The 19,698-nt window shown below is 55.7% G+C and overlaps 6 protein-coding genes across 6 annotated transcripts; 3 read left to right on the top strand and 3 right to left on the bottom strand.

The window, feature by feature from the left end:
* Nucleotides 1–1,921: 1,921 nt before the first annotated feature.
* On the bottom strand, nt 1,922–3,672 carry B0H64DRAFT_391389 (60S ribosomal protein L16). The gene is made up of 6 exons (XM_062803467.1): nt 3,534–3,672; nt 3,423–3,462; nt 3,101–3,236; nt 2,861–2,914; nt 2,542–2,800; nt 1,922–2,461 (listed from the first exon to the last, which is right to left on the bottom strand). The coding sequence occupies exons 2-6, from the start codon at nt 3,441–3,443 to the stop codon at nt 2,323–2,325; spliced, it is 609 nt and encodes a 202-aa protein (XP_062660636.1). The 5' UTR covers nt 3,444–3,462; nt 3,534–3,672; the 3' UTR covers nt 1,922–2,322.
* A 608-nt stretch (nt 3,673–4,280) lies between these two features.
* Nucleotides 4,281–5,351, bottom strand: B0H64DRAFT_321242 (BAG domain-containing protein; the record flags this gene model as incomplete). The annotated part of the gene is made up of 1 exon (XM_062800501.1): nt 4,281–5,351. The coding sequence occupies one exon, from the start codon at nt 5,349–5,351 to the stop codon at nt 4,281–4,283; it is 1,071 nt and encodes a 356-aa protein (XP_062660635.1).
* Nucleotides 5,352–7,201: 1,850 nt separating this feature from the next.
* Nucleotides 7,202–7,593, top strand: B0H64DRAFT_440600 (thioredoxin-like protein; the record flags this gene model as incomplete). Its single annotated transcript, XM_062806492.1, has 2 exons — nt 7,202–7,253; nt 7,319–7,593. The coding sequence occupies 2 exons, from the start codon at nt 7,202–7,204 to the stop codon at nt 7,591–7,593; spliced, it is 327 nt and encodes a 108-aa protein (XP_062660634.1).
* A 154-nt stretch (nt 7,594–7,747) lies between these two features.
* On the bottom strand, nt 7,748–9,232 carry B0H64DRAFT_391386 (chalcone-flavanone isomerase-domain-containing protein). The gene has a single exon (XM_062803466.1). The coding sequence runs from the start codon at nt 9,019–9,021 to the stop codon at nt 7,813–7,815; it is 1,209 nt and encodes a 402-aa protein (XP_062660633.1). The 5' UTR covers nt 9,022–9,232; the 3' UTR covers nt 7,748–7,812.
* A 1,216-nt stretch (nt 9,233–10,448) lies between these two features.
* On the top strand, nt 10,449–13,457 carry B0H64DRAFT_118703 (uncharacterized protein). Its single transcript, XM_062797906.1, has 4 exons — nt 10,449–11,531; nt 11,592–12,320; nt 12,378–12,489; nt 12,550–13,457. Exons 1-4 carry the CDS (start codon nt 10,728–10,730, stop codon nt 13,227–13,229), a joined length of 2,325 nt encoding a protein of 774 aa, XP_062660632.1. The 5' UTR covers nt 10,449–10,727; the 3' UTR covers nt 13,230–13,457.
* Nucleotides 13,458–14,668: 1,211 nt separating this feature from the next.
* Nucleotides 14,669–18,040, top strand: B0H64DRAFT_416328 (glycoside hydrolase superfamily; the record flags this gene model as incomplete). Its single annotated transcript, XM_062805158.1, has 4 exons — nt 14,669–15,286; nt 15,348–16,329; nt 16,394–16,956; nt 17,948–18,040. 4 exons carry the CDS (start codon nt 14,669–14,671, stop codon nt 18,038–18,040), a joined length of 2,256 nt encoding a protein of 751 aa, XP_062660631.1.
* Nucleotides 18,041–19,698: the final 1,658 nt, after the last annotated feature.

Here is a 19,698-nt window from a genome sequence, read left to right as displayed (position 1 = left end):
TGGCTACACCTTAGGACCTCCCTTGTAATTTGATATATACTTAGGTAGCCTCTAGTTACTCCATTCAGGGGCTCCCGGTTAGGAACCGCTGTTGTTAACGGTCCCGGGGACCATTTGTATAGCGCACAACCCGGCTTTAGCAGCCCACTTGATGATAGAACTGTAAAGTTCCGTCCAAGGGAAGCTCGGGCGAAGCCTGCAGCGACTGCCAGTGTAACGGCACTCCTGGAAGAGGACCTGGCAGGACCTTGAAAGGGTTTCAGTACAGGCTTTCCGCGCCGACAGAGTCACATTTCTGTCCTAGGGAGTTTAGATGAAACTACTTCGGGAACATATGAGTGGCGACCAGGAAAGTGGCAAGAACCCATTGAAATGATGTGATGTTAAAACAGAAGAAACAACATCATTTTCTCTCAGTCGAGGACGCAAGGACGACAGGGTTGGTGACCGCCGTTTAGAAGCCATCTTGGGATATTTTAGGTACTGCTACTAGTATGCTCGCTTGTTAGGGTTGGACTATGTGGCACCAATCCAGTTCAGATCCCCAACGCAGACGTCCAGCTCCGGAATCGCAGTTCGTGACGTACAATGCTTATGCAAGAACGTATACCTGAGAGTGGCCCAGAAGATATTGTCAACGCTTCCAGGTTCAGCCAGGACTCCCAGGCTTGGCCCGATTGGGTTGGCTTAGTACTGAGTATTTGAAAAAGTAAAATGCAAGTTGCTATTATTTTAAGCATTTACCGTGTGTTCTTCAAGTCGTGGTACGAGGAACGCTAAAAGCTCTTGTGACGACAGTGTAGCGTAATGAGGAACAGCCGAGAGAAATATGTTTAGTCTGGCATTGTAACTTCCCTATCCTTTTAACAAGATCTATATGCATACCTTATTGCTTGGTTGAGAGCTTCCAAAGTATGGGAAGGCATTGCAAACCCCTCAAATATTGACAGTTAACTGGGCAGGTATGTATTTGAATACATGTTCTCTTGTTGGTTTAATTACTTAATGGGGAATAAGATTGACTGCCTCATCTAAAACACGAAATCCCAGGTGTTTTTAATTTCTTTAATCCAAATAATGACTAGCTTGGGAGTTTAGAGTGGCATATGACTTACAAGTGCTGGCTGATCTTATCATCCGTTTAGAGGAGCTTGGGGCTGGTGAGAAGGTTGAGCCACTCTGTCAAACTTGATATGTAAAGTATTCGAATAGTGAGGGGATGCTGGCTTGGGTCAAATGTTGATAGATGTTCTTCTACTGGTTTGGGAATAGGGTCACGGGCGGGGGTCAATGATGGATGTTGGTCCGTTAGGTAGCATGAGACCGGGCATTGGAATAGTTTGGTCTTTTACTTTTTACGTCTTGACTCGATAGAAGGAGCATCACGACGGTGATTCACCCAGTGGACGGGTAATACCTCAGACTTGAGACTCGAGAGAACATACGGCAAAGGAGGGGGGCCCGATGTGAGGGTGCCCTGGTGGGAGCCCGGGGTTTCAACTCGAGAATTAACAGTAAGGCAAGGCTACGGGAAATACCTGGACCCATGACATCACAGCCCGGGAAAACTCTTGAGATGGCTGTCACGGTTGAGGTGTCGGCACTCAGGGGTTAATAGGAAAAACGGACCGAGGGAGGATTGGGGGCGATGAGGTTGCTCAGAGTGTGCCAGCGCCTCCAGCTTACACGACTCGGAAGGCCTCTGGTTTTGGATAGACAGTTCCTTTTCCTTTTCAGCACGACTTGCACCCAAACAGACGGTAGGTACGTCATCGTACCCACCCTTGCAGCTCTGCCGGCGCGATGATCTCGGAGCTACACGCGGTGGCGTCGCGTCTGTTGCCTCCGTACTTGGGGTGTTCCAGATGGCTCCGACACTCCCCAAGATCAGGTCACAGAAGATTCTCAAGACATTGCCAAATGGTTTCACCAGCCCACCCGGGCTCGTCCCTTTGCATTCACAACTAACTGGCGCTGGTACAGATTATGGTCATTTATTCAGCATGAGCGGGGCACTGGCCGAGGCATTCGGCGGTCATTTCGAGAGGCCTGACTTAACAGCGCCTCTGCCCAACAACATCACGAAGCCTTGCCGCCAGAGCCGGGTATTTCGTTTTCTGCTGTCTTCGTCCCATGCAACCTCGGTCTCCATTGGTTGATCTCATGTATTTATGAGGTCCCAAGCCTGGGACGCACAGCGAGTCAGATAGCCATTGCCTATCCCCACCATCCACGCAAATGAAGTTGATGCCCCGAACCACCGCGCCAATCTAGAGGGAAATCGCATAAAGGACAAGGAGGTGTGCGAGTCGGCCACTATCTCTAGTAGCCAAAGGCCTGGAGGGCCTCGGTCGTCTTCGTGTCGACCGTCGCGGTCTTCTTCGCCTCGGTGAGCTGCCTCGCGGCAAGCTTCTTGCGCTCGTAGTAGGCGGCGCCCTTGGCCTTGCGCCTCTCCTCGAGCCTATCACAGAGTCAGTATTTCGGCGTGTTTCCCGGACCCGTACGAGCGGGGCCCGTTCGGGGATTCCGTGCGCGACGTACCTCTCGACAACGTCCTGGTACTTCCAGCCGACCTCGTGGCTGAGACGACCGACGGTGCAGTACTTGCGGCCGGGCTGCAGTCTCAGGACACGGAGGGCCTGGGGAACAACCATCTTCTTCTTCTTGTCGTAGGGGGGCGGGACACCCTCGAAGACCTTGAGGCGCTCAAGGGCGGCGGCACCGCGGGCGGTCTTGTGGGGCATCATGCCGCGGACGGCCTTGTAGAAAATGCGGGAGGGGGCGCGGAAGTGGAAGGGACCTGTGCGCCGTTAGAATCGCCTGGTCGCGAAGCCATCGGCCGTTTGCATGTTGGACTCACCACCGCGAGTGGGGTTGTACCGGGTGGCCTTGCGGAGGTAGGCGTGGTACTTGACTGTTTCCGTCCGTCAGCATCTTATTCTCGTTCTCATCATGGCGTTCCCCATTATCCGAGCAGCAGAAACCCAAGCGCTCCCTGTTCCCGTCCCGGCCTGTCCCAACCCGTCCCCAGCCTCAGCCCCGCCTCCATCCTGACGACCGAAATCCCGCCCAATGCCGAACAATGAAAGGTGGTACGTACGCTTCGCGCGGAAAAACTCGCCGGAGATGTTGAGGTCCTCGCAGCGGACGATGACAATCTTCTGGCCACTGAGGAGCTGCTTGGCGACAATGCTGGCCAGGCGGCCAAGCAAGTGGCCCTTGCCATCGATCACGACCTGTTGCGCACCGCTGTTAGCATTCCTGCAATTCCGACTCCCAATGTTCCCCCGAATGCGCCACCGCCCGGTCATCCGCCGGCGCCGTTGCTCGCTCCCGGAAGTAATTGCATCGCGAACTTGGAGCGGCCGGCGCCCGCGCGGGTTTCGAGGTGCAGGAGTTGGGGGGATCTGAGGCGTACGTACCACAGACTCGAACGAAGACATTTTGGCGTGATGACCTGGGCTAAAAGAAAGAAAGAAAAGGTTGATCAGTCACAGTCCGGCTGATCGAGTAGCAGCTGGCTGCTTCCTTACCCTTGTGATGGTTGATGGTCGTTCTTCGACTTTTTTGTGTGTGCTGAAAATTGGCCTTGTGCAGCCAACCCGGCGAGAATGCGCTAGGCCGAATTCGGAGCGGGTGGAGGTCGGCAAGCGAGTGCTGATTGTGGCCTGAGGCAGAGTGCGATAGGGTTAGACCTACCGCGCCCGCATGGGTGGGGCCTCGTTTCTCTCTTCCCCAGACCCACCAGTTGGCGATGGTCGAAGCAGCTGCCAGTCCTGACCTCCCACTCCTTTGAGTTTGACGGGAGCTTGGGTCGTCCGTGGTCATTACCGTGTAAGAGTGTGGTAGGCATGCATGCCCACACTTCAGTTCAGTCATGAATCGTGGATTTGAGCTGTCATCCGCTCTCGAAAGCAAGTTTATTATCTTATTATGAGAGGGGATGTCAATCATCAAAGGGAGGTTGAGGGCGAGTTGACCTCCCAGATTACAAAGAAACGCCGACAAAACAAAACGTGATCTCTTGTGCTTAACATGTTGATGCTGGAAATATGCCGGACTCGCACAGAGCCGGAAACAACGGTCTGAATCTCGCTATGCTGTCTGCAGTAAAAAACGGAACAAAATAACCTACACAAGAACTAAAAGAGGGAGATGGTGAATAAAACTCTCGGAGGAAGTGAAAACATCGAGGCTGGGCTTGGCCCAGAAACGCGTGTGGGATTCGGACTTCAGTGCCGTGGCGAGCGTGGGGAGTAGCCCAGGAGTTCTAGGGGCCGCTATGCTGCATTCTTCGCAGCATCCATCTTGTTCAAGACGCCCTGCACCTCGACCACCAACGCTTTCCTTATCGCCCGCGCGCCTTCTTCTGTGGAAGTTTCAATCGCGTCAAGCTTCAACAGGGTTTGTTGCATGATGCTCTCGGAAATCCTGCGATGCTCATCGACGCGTTTCTTCGGGTCGCTCGGAGTTCTGGCGATGAAGTCGAGGCAAAGGGGTAGCCATTTGGTGTTGAAGTCTGCGGCGATGCCGTTCAGCTTCTCGATGGGGCCTCCGGGCTTGCCGACGGGGGTGGCGGCAGGGGCACTGGCGGTAGAAACTCCAGATCCCGGTGACTGGGTCCGAACTCTCGAGGTGGCTCTTCTTCTGTTGTCGTCCACCGGGACATCGAGACCGACTTGCGACCCGCTGCCACGCGGGCTCCGGTCGTCCCACCTGCCTGACCTGCCGACTCTTGGCGAGTTACCCTGCGTTTCGTACCGTTCCCGGTCGTCTCGCCTGCCTCCCACGACCTCTTCGCTGGTCTCACTGCCGCTCCCACGACTTGAATCTCCAGGGACCATCAGGATCTCACTATTATTCTTGACACCGTACTCGCGCACCGGAAGGTCGGCTTTCTTTAGCCGACGCCCTTTGTAGTAAAGCTTGATCCTTCCCGCCTGACGATCTGAGAGGTCCAAGATCATCTTAACACGCTCACGGACGTCGCTGACCAAGAGCTTTCCGTCGCCGATGGAATACGCTGGAAAATGCTCCGGGTAGTTGATGGCCTTGTGTTTGATCAGCAGGACGTCGTCCTCAGGCTGATGTCGGCCGTAGGTCGGCGGCGGCGCCGAATGCGGGTGCGAGTCGACGTGAGAGTGAGGAGGGACGAAGTGAGAATGAGGCGGGGCGAAGTGCGGTTCGACGACGTGAGAGTGAGGTGCGTATGGCCGAGGAACATCGATGCCATGGTCTTCCAGGTCTGCCGAGGTGATGTAGCTGTAGTCTTCCGAGGTCACGTCGGGAACGCCCTCCTGCGAGCTGAAGGGCGAGACGGCCCAGCGATTCGAGAAGCCATAGCGCGGCATGATCCCGGATTTCTTGTTGCCCTGTCCGTTGCGTGATGCGACGGCCGGTATGGCGCCGAGCAGCAGGATGACACCAGCGGTGGTGTAGAGAACTGTCGGCGAAAAGCCGGTTGTTGATTGGAGATACTCGGTAGCACCAACCACACGGTCCGCGGTGGTATCCAAGTAAGGCTGAAGCGAGGCGGGGAGGCTCCGCAGTGCTGAAGTAAGGTTGCCAGCAAGGTTCGCGAACGAGGCACCTGGTGATGCCCAAATTTCCGAACCTGAAGCCACCTTGGCGACTTTAGTGCGGTCTTACGACAGGATGCCGTCGACCTAATGAGCAAGTGAATAGGTCCGGTGGCCGGATTATATCAACCTGCTCGTCGCCTGGTACGATGAACGCGGAGGCGCGGGGAATCGTGAAGTTTGCTGGACTGATGCATCAGTCGAAGGGAGAGGACTGGTCCGTCAATGACCACGTTTGAGGCTAAAGCCGTTGCCCTTGGAATGGGAGTACAAGAGTTGTGTTGTCCTCACACCAGAATTCCGGAAAAGGAAAGAAAACAACGCCGTTTCGTCGATCACCACCTTGGGGGCAACGAGAAGGTCACGTCGAAGTTGCTGGCCGTCTGAATGTGTCCTGTCCGTTCCCGACCGGTCGATTACTTTTGGGTGGCGGTCTTCGCTGAGGACAGGGCTGCAAGGGTGCCAAATTTTAATGTTCTGGGACGACCCCGTGGTCCGAGACCCCCGCCTTAAATGTGGGTCAAGTTCCCTCCTCCCAGCTGCGATTTGTCCGTGGTCCAATTTCTGACCAACTGCATCCCAAGGTCCATCGACCCTGAGTCGTGTTGATGCAAACATGCTGCGCAACAGATCGCCGATAACCCGATGCGCATCTCGCGGAATTCGAAAATAACGATTAACGAGTTGGGCAACCGGCGGTCGACTGGATAGGCTGCCTTGTTGAGACGTTCGATACGGGCCCGACACGCCTGATGTTGCAGCGCGTGCTCCCATCCATCATCACCCGCATCAAGATGGCACCATTTGGTTGCTGTTGAACAGAACCGGGATGCGGATCATCCCATTTGAGCCGCGCAACCGCTTCGTTCCAGACGAGTGGTTAGGAAACCACCACGAGGACAAGCGCGAACGATCGTCCCAGGTCCAAGACTTTGCCTCCTGGCATTGCGTGCTCTGGGGTTGAACGGGGGGGCAAATTACAGAATAGGTGGAGTTCGAGAACAATGAGGTCATGCTCCTGACAGGATTCGGCCGCTTGGAGACGGGAATGATCTTTGCGAATAGCTTCGCTTTCAACCCCATTTGCATGACTAACTCTACCGCCATGCCTTTCTGATGAAGCCTTCTGATGGAGTCAGTTCCATGCCTCGCTGGCACATTCTGGCTCTTGAACCTGAGCAGACAGGGTCTTGCACGGACCATTTGCGTCATCGGCCTTTTGGTGACAGCGTTCCGCGCAGGGAAAGGCTGATCTCAAGTTCAGGGGCTTGGCGGGATAAATCTGTCTCCTGAGATCCGTTTCCAATGGCCCGATTCCGAGAGAAACGTTTTGGTTCACTGATCACTGCGGTTTATTCCTTGCATACAGTCCTTCGTCATTCTATCCTTGTATTCCACGCTGATTCCTGTGATTTCGCCATCGGTTAACTCCGGTTGACAAATCCGCTTATTTTTCTGGTGGTACCTTGCGGTCTGTCCCCATTGCAACCACGACCCGGGCCATTAAAACGAGTCCGTTTGCCCCTCACCTTACTCACCCTCTTCTCGAACGTCACCACCCCGCATCGACTTCCATGTCCTTCATCTTTCGCAGATTATTTGGCTCAACCCCATCGATCACAATGGAAGCCGCGCAGACGAAAGCCCAGCAGTTGATCGACGACAATGCCGTCAGTAAGTTATCCCGACAGAAACAGCTTCCTTTTCACGCAAACCTCGCTAACCACCACCGCTTTCAGTGATCTTCAGCAAGTCGTACTGCCCTTACTGTAACAATGCCAAGGGTGTCTTCAACAGCCGGGACGCCAAGTACAAGGCGATTGAGCTCAACCAGATAGACGACGGCGACGACATCCAGAGCGCTCTGCACAAGATGACGGGCCAGCGTACCGTCCCCAACATCTTCATCGGTGGCGCTCACATCGGCGGTAGCTCGGATCTCGATGCGGTCGTCAAAAACGGCAAGAACGGCAAGACGCTCGAGGAGCTGTTGAAGGAGGCTGGTGCTTTGTAATTGTGGCCGTTTCAAAGCCTAGGCATGAGGAGGGATACCCATTATTTTATAGACAGGCGCGGCTCTCTGGAATTTGCTCTGTGTATAGGTGCACACTTGCAGCGCGGAGTGCGGAGAATTGCTCAATCGTGCATGAATTGACATACTGCGCATGCTCTCGCTGCTCTGGTGGTATTTCTATTCGTACAAAACTAGGACACACGGCTTTAAGGTCTCCCGCTACACCCTCGCGCTCACAACAGGCACAACCTGCGCTGCAACGGTGCCGATGGGCCGCTCCACAAACTCCATGAGCCCCTCCACAATACTCTTCCTCGCGGGCTCGCTGGCGACCTTCTTCCCCGCCAGGTAGTTCAGCCACAGCGCCCTCGACACGCGCTCGTCCTCAACCACCCCGATCAGCTGCCGCCCCGCCGGCCGCCCCTCTTTTTTGTTGGCACCGCCATCGTACGCGATGCTCATCCTCCCCGTCTCATCCCGCACGAGCAGGAGCTCCTTGCGCTTGGGCACGCTGCCGCGGTTGAAGACGGCGCGGAACTGGCGCATGGCCTCGCCGAACGAGTCGTCGGCCGCCGCCGCGGGCGAGGCGCGCGCCTGCACGGCGCGCACGAAGCCGTCGCGGAGGTGGTGGAAGTCGGTGTCGCGCACGGGCACGACGCGGAAGGCGGAGCGCGCGGGCACGCCCGCGGACAGCAGCTCGTCCCACGTGCGCTCGCCCTCGGCCGGGTCTAGCAGCGCCGCGCGCAGCTCCTCGCGCTCGCCCGCCACCAGCGTCGTCGCGATCGGGTTGACCTTTTTGGTGAGCGCGCTCTGCAGCGCCGCGATGTCGGCTGTTGCTACGTAGTAGCCCACCACGTATACTTGCAGGTTGATGAAGGTCACCGTGCGCAGGCCGAGCCCGACTAGCGTGTACTCGGTGGTGCCGGAGGGGGTGGTGATGGTGTGCGTGAGCCTGTCGGTTTGATCTGGGGAGGGGGTGGTGATCGGCGCCGTGAAGGCCGGGAGGGCGAGAGTGCGGGGAAAAGTTGGGACGGTGCTGTTGCCAGTTGCTACGATCTCGCGGCCCTCCTCATCGTGGACGACTACTTTACGGTCCGCTGCGTTGGGTGATGAGAGTGGGTCCGAGGAGGGAAGGTTGGCGTCGAGCTTCACGGGCTTCGATAGCTCGACTTTGAGTTTCCAGGCAGTGTAGATGAAGGACAGAACACCAGCGATGGCGCCGCACCAGAGAAAGGTGCGCCGGTTGCGGTGCCACTCATCCGACTGTGCCGAGATGCGCCTGATATCGAGGTTCTCAACAGCCCGGCCGGACCTCCTCCTCGTGTCCTTCCCAGAGAAAAGTGACCGGCGGGGAACATGTACTCGCAATGGCGCGGCAGCCACGGGAGCCACGGTGATTCGTCGCAAGGCGGTTTGTCGGAGCGTCATGATGTCTCTTATTTCTCTTTTTCTTCAGCTTTGCCGTCACTCATGGCTCGGGACGTAATGTGTTGTTTGCGACGGCCCCGCTCCCGGCGAAGAACTGAACTGGGCTCGGGTCGGATGTTTGTGCTCGGTCTCGCCCGGTCCAAAATTGACATCACTTCTGTCTGCCGGGCCCTGCCAGGAACCTGAATTCGTCGTCCCGACCTCGCTTAGTGCAAACACCGAGAATTAGCCGATCCAGTCCATCCTCGCCTTGAATTCCCTCAATTCCATCTGATTATCACAGCGCTCTCTGGTAGGTACCGAGTTATGAGCTTGCCCAGGTAGTGGCGAAGCCGATGGATTAGGGATGAGGCAAAAGGAGGCACAGCCAGCACAGCCGTCATGAGAACCGTCTCAATCATTTGCACTCGCAATTTGCTTTTTTACCTCGTGAGATTCGGTTGTTTCCCTCCCGATGCAATGATGAGGTCATTCGCTAACCGGGGGTGTCAGGTGCGCAGAGAAGGGCCTGGATCGACACATCCCAAAGTTCACTCGAAACCGACGAGTCGTGCCAACTGCAGTGCCGTCCGTGCGTCCCGGAGACCTCCTCCAGTAAACTTGACTCGGCTTCCTTCTGTGAACGTCTTTCCTCCATTCCATCTGAAACAGGCTGGGCCGCGCATTCAGATTCGTAGATCCATTACGACGTTGTCGCAAAGCCATCCCATGTTTCGTAATCTAGAGGTTTTGGGACGGGACTCCAGACCTCCGAAGGCCGACTTTGTTGACGATAGCATCTAGGAAGATCCCGGCCTTTAAAGTGTTTGTGTTCTGATGAGAGATGGGCATTGAGCTTCGTGATGATATCGACCAAGTTGTCGCTGACAGAGTGGGCATTGGTACCCAGCTCAGAGAACGCCCAAGCGGCATAAATGAGCGTCGCATCCCAGCCGCTGCACGCAGTTCCCACGTATTGTCATATTTCTATCGGGTCGAACAAATCCTCCCTATTCTGCACTTCAGAGAACTTGAAGAGCGCGCCTCGACTTTGACCGAAAAACAAAGCACAGGCGGGGGCTCCGAGTGACCCTTGAGCGTGACCAACTCGAGCCGGTGTCAAAGCTCCGCTACTTATTTGCCCCGCCGCCGCCTTGCGTTTACAGCAACCAACTGACCGCCCGGCGGGACCTTCTGCCTTCGGTTCCCCAGTCGCACCTTCATTAACGTAAGTTGGGCGCATGGTGGTGACACGGGCATCGACCTTCTTCGCCCAGAGAGTTTGCCTTACCATATGACGATCCAGGACCACCTCATCTACTCCTGCACCCCTGCATGCGTGCCAAAACCCCACGCTCGAAAACACCAAATTCGAAAACCCTACGTTGCAAAGACAGCTTCTTGCCCGATCCCAACCCCATAACTTCTACTTTTCCCATCGCTGTCACCCAGCCCATCGAGCTGGAGACTTGTGGCGCGCTGTGCCGAGAGTGCCGCCCACGCCAAGGCTATATTCTGGGCCAGGGCAACCCTCTTGGGCCAACTCTCACTCAGCCTGGGCCCCGCTGGTTGAATCACAATTGAAGCCCTGCGTCGCGCGCCAACAGCCCACCCTTGCTTGCTCTCCACATCACCGCCATCAACCGATCGCCGCCCCATCAACCTGATCTCCCGCAACATCTACAGCAGTCTGCGTGCTGCGCTGCGGAACCGTCACAACATAAAAAATGAAACTAGTCTCGTCTCTCGATGCTATCGCGGCCGAAGACGGGGGCGCGCAGGCCGCGCCGGACACCACCGACCGACAGCCTCAGGAAGACTCTCGCACGAGCTCGTCGAGCAGTTCGCCCGTCCCCCCCGACAATGAAGAATCCGACTTCTTCCTCGCCGCCAACGACTCCCAGTCTTCGCTAGGCGTGCCGAATATCCAGGATATGCAGGTCTTTGACGATGAATGCCTCCAGCCCATCCACCGTCTGCCGAACGAGATCCTGATTGCCGTCTTCGCGAAGCTGGGCAGTTCAGGAGACATCTTCAATGCGATGCTGACTTGCAGAAAGTGGGCTCGCAATGCTGTCGACATTCTCTGGCACCGCCCTTCATGTTCGACATGGCCGAAACACGAAAAAATCTGCCAGACGCTCAGCCTCGAGAACCCCTCGTTTTCGTACCGCGACTTCATTCGGCGCCTGAACCTGGCCGCTCTCGCCGATGGCATCAATGACGGCAGCGTTATGGCCTTGGCTGGGTGCACACGGATAGAGCGCCTGACTCTGACCGGCTGCAGCCACCTGACAGACTCCGGGCTCATTGCCCTCGTCTCGAACAACAGTCACCTGTATTCTCTCGACATCTCTCTGCTCCCCGCGGCTGCCACAGGAACTCCCTTCCGCGACAATATAACCGCTGCCTCCATCGACGCAATAACCGAGCACTGCCCTCGGCTTCAGGGCCTCAACATATCAGGCTGCCAGAAGATCTCGAATAGCAGTCTGATCCGGCTCGCCCAGCGTTGTCGGTACATCAAGAGGGTAGGTCGTGTCCTTGTTTGCTCAAGTTTGGCGGGCATGTCTGCTAACACACCGGTCCAGCTCAAATTCAACGAATGCGCTCAGATTCAGGACAGGACGGTTCTTGCATTTGCCGAAAATTGCCCCAATATCCTCGAAATCGACCTCCAACAGTGCCGGCTTATCGGCAACGAGCCAGTTACTGCGCTCTTCACCAAAGGCAACGCGCTGCGTGAGCTTCGCCTTGGTGGTTGCGAGTTGGTAGACGACGCCGCTTTTCTTTCCCTTCCGCCCAACAGGACCTATGAACATCTCCGTATCCTCGACCTGAGCAACTCCACGGGGATCACCGACCGCACTATCGAAAAGATCATTGATGTTGCGTCGCGCCTTCGAAATCTTGTGCTCCAAAAATGTCGCAACTTGACCGATGCTGCCGTGTACGCCATTTCGCGCCTCGGAAGGAACCTACACTTTCTTCATATGGGTCACTGTAGTCAGATCACGGACGACGGTGTGAAGCGGCTCGTCACCATGTGCAACCGGATTCGTTATATCGACCTCGGGTGTTGCCAGAACTTAACAGACGACTCAATCACCAAACTTGCTACTCTTCCGAAGCTCAAGAGGATCGGCCTCGTTAAGTGTGCTAGTATCACGGACGCCAGCGTCATCGCTCTTGCGAATGCAAACCGCCGGCCGAGAATGCGCAGAGATGCGCATGGCAACCACATCCCGGGAGAGTATAGCAGTAGCCAGAGCTGCTTGGAGAGAGTCCACTTGAGCTATTGCGTGCATTTGACCCAAGCGGTAAGTTCCTCCGTCCTGATTTCCCACCAGCAGACATTCACTAACCTCTTGTCCCAGAGCATCATCCGGCTTCTCAATTGCTGCCCTCGCCTGACTCACCTCAGCCTGACCGGGGTCCAAGAATTTCTCCGGGAGGACCTGGAAAGCTACTCCCGGGCCGCTCCTCCTGGTAAGCGTCTGCCGTTCCCTCGTCCGAATACCCAGAGCGTTACTAATAGCTCCTGTTTAGAATTCACCGACCATCAGCGCTCAGTCTTCTGCGTGTTTTCCGGCCAGGGCGTTGTTGGCCTGCGCAAACATTTCAACCGCCTAATCCAGGCCGAGGAGACGCGGCGTTCAACACGGCCCGGCCCCACGGATGCCCCCATCTTCCCGCCGCCACCTCAAGGGGTTCCTCCGCTCATTGAACTTTCAGTCGACGGAGACCAAGACGCCATAGAGGACGACGATGTCCCAGAAGACGATATGGTCATTGACACACAGCCACTTCTTAACCAGCACAATATCGGTCTTGGCCTCAACCATGCCGCCCCAGGCACGATCCCGGCGCCCCCACCCATACCGGCCCCGCCGCCAGCTCCCGAACCCGCGGACCCGGATGATCCTTTTGACCACGTCGTCGTGTATCACGCAGAAGGCGTTATTCCTTCACACCACGTGCCGACATATCCTTCTCCGCTAGCGGACGATGTTCCAAACAATGGCCAAAGTGCCACGCAAGGCGATACGGCTGGGCAGAGCTCGGCAGCTGACGGTGAAACGAGCGGCCACGGCGTTCGCGTTGTACAGGCATCAATTGACATATCAGCCGACCTTGGGCGTCCTGATGCTCCCTCGGGGCACCCTGATGCTCCCTCGGGACACCCTGATGCTCCCTTCGGGCACCCTGATGCTCCCTCGGAACACTAAAGGACTCCCTGCCGTCGGTTTTTGTGATGCCGCCGATGCTTCACCCAATGTCTCTTAATGCCCCAGGTGGAACGGAAACGAGGAATATGGATACCCCGAGGCAACCCCATCCTCCGTGTTTGAAGCAGAAGGATGCGTTGCTATTTCCTGTATGGCCTATTTACACGATGTTTGAGAGACCCAGTCTCTTGCCCTAGGTCGTCATCGTCTTTTAGTCTTGGCTTTGTGGGTACGAAGGAGGATCGGGACGGCGCATACTTCTCAATGTAGTGACAGCCTTTTATCGGGTTTTCCTCGCCCTATTATGGGCACGATGAGTTGTATCATGCTTTTCATGGGTTACAGGGCATTGGCTTACATTCCTCATTGCTCCTTTTGTTTTGTTTTCCTTTTCCGCGCTATGAGCGGCCATATTTGCATTTGAAGGATGGGACATGGCTATTATGGGACGGGCGCTACACACGAGACCTTTTCAGTGTCCATGACGAGACGCGCGATGGGTCATCATGTATGGCATGGGAGGTAACGACCGGGGACGCTTCGCTTGCCCAGGGGGGGAATCGTCGCCCATGCAATGTACGTATATGATGGACAGGATTCAGGGGTTTGCCCACAGCGAGCTGCGGACACAACCACCGCAAAGCCAAGGTCCGTTCAACATGAACAGGTTTTGACTTAATATTCACATGAAGCTTCTCTTGAATCATCAACATTGAACACCCCTCCCAAGTTACGTATGCCGAATCGGCAATGTACTCCCGAACTACACTATTTTCCCATCCTGATATCCCCGACATTGACTAACATATCCACATTCCCGTGGACCCTACCATGGCCGTGTTCATTCTCCCGCCTTCGCAACATTACGCAGTTCAAGATCAGCAGTCCCGGATGTTACGGTGCCGCCGACGGTTTCTTTCTCCCGAACCTCATTGGTGCGCTTTCTTAATTATCCGTCGCCCCTCAATATACCGACCAGTTGGCTCTGGCAAACAAATTACTTACATGGCCCTAGTTAACCCCATCCGTATGCTAACTTGAAGCAGAAAGATGATACATAATACTGCATCTTTCCGTCCGCTGACCTGAGGCGGTATTGTTTCTTGTCGGATCAGGCAGAACTTCACTCACCCTCCAGATGCGGTAAAAACACTACTTATCTTGTGCAATCTCTCTGCAAGGAGCGTTGCATACGAACCACATATTCCTCCAGCACCGTGATTTTCTGGTCCCCAATCATGGGGTACTTGCCTCGCCTCGGGGGTTTCTCCGGAGGCCTTTTCTTGCTTGGGCTGCTCTCGCTCCCCTTCCACGTTAGCCTTTTCGCGAATGCTTCTTCGCCCTGGCCGATACTTGACAATGGACTCCAGGACGAAATCCAATGGGACCACCACAGCATCATCATCAATGGCGAACGCTTGTTTCTGTTCGGGGGAGAGATGCACCCTTTCCGACTGCCAGTACCCGAGCTATGGGAGGATATCCTTCAGAAGATCAAAGCCACGGGCATGCGGATGGTATCGATCTACACACACTGGGGGTTTCATGCCCCAACCCCGGAGAATGTGGACTTCAGCACTGGACCCCGCAATATAACCCGCTTTCTCGAGATGGCGAAAGATATTGGTCTGTATGTCACGGTCCGGCCGGGCCCGTATATCAACGGAGAGCTGAGTGCTGGGGGCATGGCCCTGTGGGCGACGACGGGCGAGTACGGAACACCGCGATTAAACGGCACGGCCTTTACAGAGGCTTGGACGCCGTATCAGGATTGTATCTCCCAACTTACGCGGCCCTTTCAGCTGACCGAAGACGGAACGGTTCTCATGTACCAAATCGAGAACGAGTACGCCAAACAGTGGAGGGACGTAGAGGCTCGGGTTCCCAACCTAGAAGTCATCTCTTACATGGAAAAGTTGAAGGAAAACGCAAGAGCGAACGGCATTGTCGTCCCGCTCATACACAACGTGCCGAACCGGAGTGGCCCGTCGTGGTCCAAGGACTACGATACCGTTGGTGCCGGTGGGAACGTGGATATTTATGGTTTGGACAGTTATGTAAGTGTGAGGGAGGCAAATTGTCTGTTTCATTCTACTAACGCCTCCGCTTCCCGTTCAGCCACAATGCTGGTCCTGTGTCCTCGAGCAATGCGGCGTGATCACGCCTTGGGCCGTCTCCAGCTACTTCGACCAATTCCAGCTCGCGTCTCCCAAGCAGCCGTCCCTGATGCCCGAGTTTCAAGGCGGGGCCACGACCCCCTGGGACGGTCCGCCTGGTGGGTGCAAGGAGCGAATAGGAGTGGACTTTGTTAATTTCTACTACCGGGACAACATTGCCCAGCGGGTTACCATACTGACCCTCTACATGATACACGGCGGAACTAACTGGGGCTGGCTCGCGGCACCCTTCCTTGGCAGCAGCTACGACTATGGGGCTGCTATAGCTGAGGATAGGAGTATTGGCGACAAGTACTATGAGATCAAGAACCTGGGCCTGTTTACAAGAGTTGCTGACGAACTTGCGTTGACCGAACGTGTGGGAACGGGCACGGAGTATACGAACAACACGAAGCTGTTTACAACCGAGTTGCGGAACCCCGAGACAGGGGCAGGCTTCTACGCTATCCGGCATGCTGAGACGGCTTCGGCGTCAGAGGAGTGGTTTGCCCTCAAAGTAAACACCAGCATTGGGGAGTTTTTCGTGCCCAAGATTTCCGGCGCCGTTGTCCTCAGTGGGCACGAGGGTAAGATGCTCTTGGCCGATTTCCACTTTGGAAACCACACGCTGTACTACTCGACCGCTGAGGTTCTCACGTACTCCATCATCGATGGGAGACCGGTATTGGTGCTGTGGACACCCACTGGCAGGACGGGGGAGTTCTACCTACGGGGAGCTAAAGAGGGAGCCATTGCCTCAGGACCATCCGTGACTATTTCCACAAGCGAGCACGGGATCATCGTTGGATATTCACAGAAAGAGGAGATGACGGTCATCGACTTTGACAATGGCGTCAGAGTGGTAGTCGTGGACAGGAAGACAGCGTACAAGATCTGGGCTCCGGCCCTGACGAACGATCCTAAAGTACCTGTGGACCAGACCGGTACGTTCCCAGCCACACCTGCTCCTGAACCAAACCTAAATAATGCTAACAACCAACCCCATAGCCCTGGTCGTCGGCCCCTACCTCGTCCGCACCGCCCTCCTCACCGACAACACCACCATTTCCCTCACCGGCGACACCAACCGCACCATCCCCCTCGAAGTCTTCACCACCTCCGCCATAACCCGCATCCGCTGGAACGGCATCGACCTGCCCACCACCCAAACCAACCACTCCACCCTCGTCGCCACCATCCCCGCCCCCCCAACTTCCTACCAACCCCCGCAAATCACCGCCTGGAAATCCCGCGACTCCCTCCCGGAGCGCCTCCCCTCCTACACCGCCACCTCCCCAGCCTGGACCACCATCAACACCACCACCACCACCACCACCTTCCCCCTCTCCGCTGACCGCCACGGCTTCCACACCGGCACCCGCCTCTGGCGCGGCCTCTTCACCACCACCCCCGGCAACTCCACCACCCCAACAGGCGTGTACATCTCGGTACAAGGCGGCACCGCGCACGGGTGGTCGGCCTACCTGAACGGCGCGTATCTCGGGTCATGGACGGGGCGCAGCGATGTGGCGAGGGGGAATTTGACGCTGCCCTTTCCGGAGGGGGCTTTGGTTATGGGTGGGGGTGAGGGGGGTGGGGGGGAGAATGTGTTGCTGGTGGTGCATGACGATACGGGGCATGACCAGGGAGAGGGGGCGGGGAATGTGAGGGGGTTGATGGAGGTGCGGTTGTTGGGGGGTGGTGAGGGTGGTGAGGGCGAGGAGGTGGCGGGGGGGTTTAGGGAGTGGATGGTTGCGGGTACGGCGGGTGGGGTTAAGGGGGGGTTGGATGGGATGAGGACGGCGTATAATGAGGGGGGGTTCGCGGCGGAGAGGGGGGGGTGGCATCTGCCGGGATTTGATGATGCGGGTTGGGAAGAGGGAGGAACGCCTGGGGATGGGTTTGATGGGGCTGGGGTGAGGTTTTATCGTGGGAAGCTGCCGCTGGATGTGCCAGGGGGAGTGGATGTGTCATTGGCGTTCCGGTTTACACCGGCTGAGGAAGATGTGGAAAGGGAGACGCTTGCATACAGGGTGCTGCTCTTTGTGAACGGCTGGCAGTATGGGCGGTACTACCCGTCGATTTCCCTTGAAAATACGTTCCCCGTGCCGGCTGGCGTGCTGGACTACAGTGGGGAGAACGTCGTGGGCCTAGCGGTGTGGGCATTGCAGGAAGAGGGGGCACGGGTGGATGTCGAGGTTGTGGTGCGGTACGTGGTGGACTCGTCTTTGGACCTCAAGTTTGATGGCAGCTATTTGCGGCCAGGGTGGGACCCGGTGAGGTTGGAATATGCTTGAGATCATGGGATGGGCAGCATCTCATCTCTACCTGTAGCTGAGGTGTGCCACTACGTGATTCCTAGCAGTTGTTTAACCATGGGTCCTTCAAGAGCTCCTTCGCCGTCTTCCTATCTTCCGGGCGCCACTGCAGCATTCCCCGCATAAAATTCAAGAATTCCTCCTTGTTGGTCCCTTCCAAGTTCTCCTCGGATTCCTCAAGGCTCCTGCCTTCACTGATAGGAACATCGGCTTTCCATTTCCCTACACAAGTGTCGTCAGGTAGGTAAGTAGCGGGGACGTGGAAAGGTGCGTCAAGCGGGTGGAACTTACCATCTTCTGTGAAGAATTCAGGGCTTCGCAGCCCTCGCTGAATTAGATCGAGCGGGGGTGGTCCAAGTAACTCGATAACCTCGGCGAGGTGTGCTCGGGTGGTATAACACTTCTTCTCCTGATCGTATCCGTAGAACATATGTTTGGCCTGAAACACATCCCAGATCTGGTATGGCAGTTAGAATTATCTAGGAGACCGAAGGAAGCGACCAGGCATAGAATCATACCATAGCCCCGACGTTCCAGATGTCGATTGGATAGCCCCAGTCCATCTTCAGCATGACCTCGGGTGATCGGTACACCATTGGCTGACAGTCGTAGTTTCTCTTCTCATCACCATGGACAGCGGATCCAAAATCACTCAGAACGACGCCGCCGAAATCGTTTGGCAAGTCGAAAGCGCGTGATTCATACACCGGCGCACCGTTGATAAACTTTCTTCGCGATGGCGTCTCTAGTTCGGCCGTGGTGAAAGCTTCAAGAATCCCCTCGTCGACGATTTCATGCAGAATGTTATCAGCTTTGATGTCTGTGTGGACGACCCTGCACTTGGTGTGGAGGTAGTCGAGGGCGAGCAAGAGCTGTTGCAGCGAGGTTTTTAACAGAATTTCGGTATATCTTCCGGCTGGGTTACGGCGAAGAAGGTCCTTCCAGCTATCCCACATGGGCATCTGAACAAGGCACCGGTTGTCATGCCCATGGCGAGGGAGCGTGAACATGTCGAGTGCAGTGCGGACGTGATGACGACCGGGATGGGAAGCGGTTGCTTTGCGTATCCGCTCATAGATGTCAAGCTCGTCTGTGCTACGTCCATCTCGAGTAAACACCTTTAACGCAACGTGCCTGTGTTCTCTGGGTCCCTCATTTAGTTCTCATTTCGGTTACTGGGCAGGGAATCTACGTACTGAAGATTGCGAGCGAGCCACACGGTTGAAGTCGTTCCGAAGCCGAGTTTCCCCAGCACTTGGTACTTGGAAGCATACACATCTCCAATATGTACAGGATAGTACTGACCTGCCGTAAACTCATCGAAGCGTTCTTCTTCAAGTACCTTGGAGTCATCGACGACCTGGAAGCCAGCCGTTGGGAACTTCAAGGGCGTTAATGGGGCTCTACGTAAGAACCCTCTGGTCCATTTGAGGAGTGATGACATAGCTAGGTCCAGTCCTGGGCAGATGAATAATTTCCCCTTTCTAGCAGCAAACGTCACCCAGAAGTCAGGACCTATTTTCCACGGGTGCTGACTGCAGTTTGCCAGTTGTCGAGTTACTCTGAATTGGCAGTTGTGCTAAAACAAGTCTCAATGAACGCTTGGTTGGCTGGATTGGATTTGAATTGCAATGAAATTGCCGAATCTGGTTGGTTCTGGGAGTTGCGATGAACAAGCCAAACCCATTCTCGCTTTTGCTTGTGTTCAAGGGAAAGATCGCGAGTGAGGGAAGGGGGAAAGCCCACTCCCGAGAGCAGCCCGCTTGAACCAGACCCACCCAGCGTCAAGCTGCGGAGCCGAGCGCCTGATTACAAAGGCGCGTCTTTTCCTCCTGTTTCTTTCCTCCTATTTCTTTTCTTTTGTTTCTTTTCTCCTGTTTTCTTTCTCCTATTTTCTTTTTTCTGTTTCTTTCCTCCTATTTCTTTTCTCCTATTTTCTTTCTCCTGTCTTCTTTCTCCTGTTTCTTTTCTCCTGTTTCTTTTCTCCTATTTCTT

The sequence above is a fragment of the Chaetomium fimeti genome, assembly GCF_033439085.1.
Source record: "Chaetomium fimeti strain CBS 168.71 chromosome Unknown B0H64scaffold_3, whole genome shotgun sequence".
Taxonomy (NCBI): domain Eukaryota; kingdom Fungi; phylum Ascomycota; class Sordariomycetes; order Sordariales; family Chaetomiaceae; genus Chaetomium; species Chaetomium fimeti.
The sequence above is the reverse complement of the archived record's forward strand: the minus strand, read 5'-3'. Positions and strand labels throughout refer to the sequence as shown.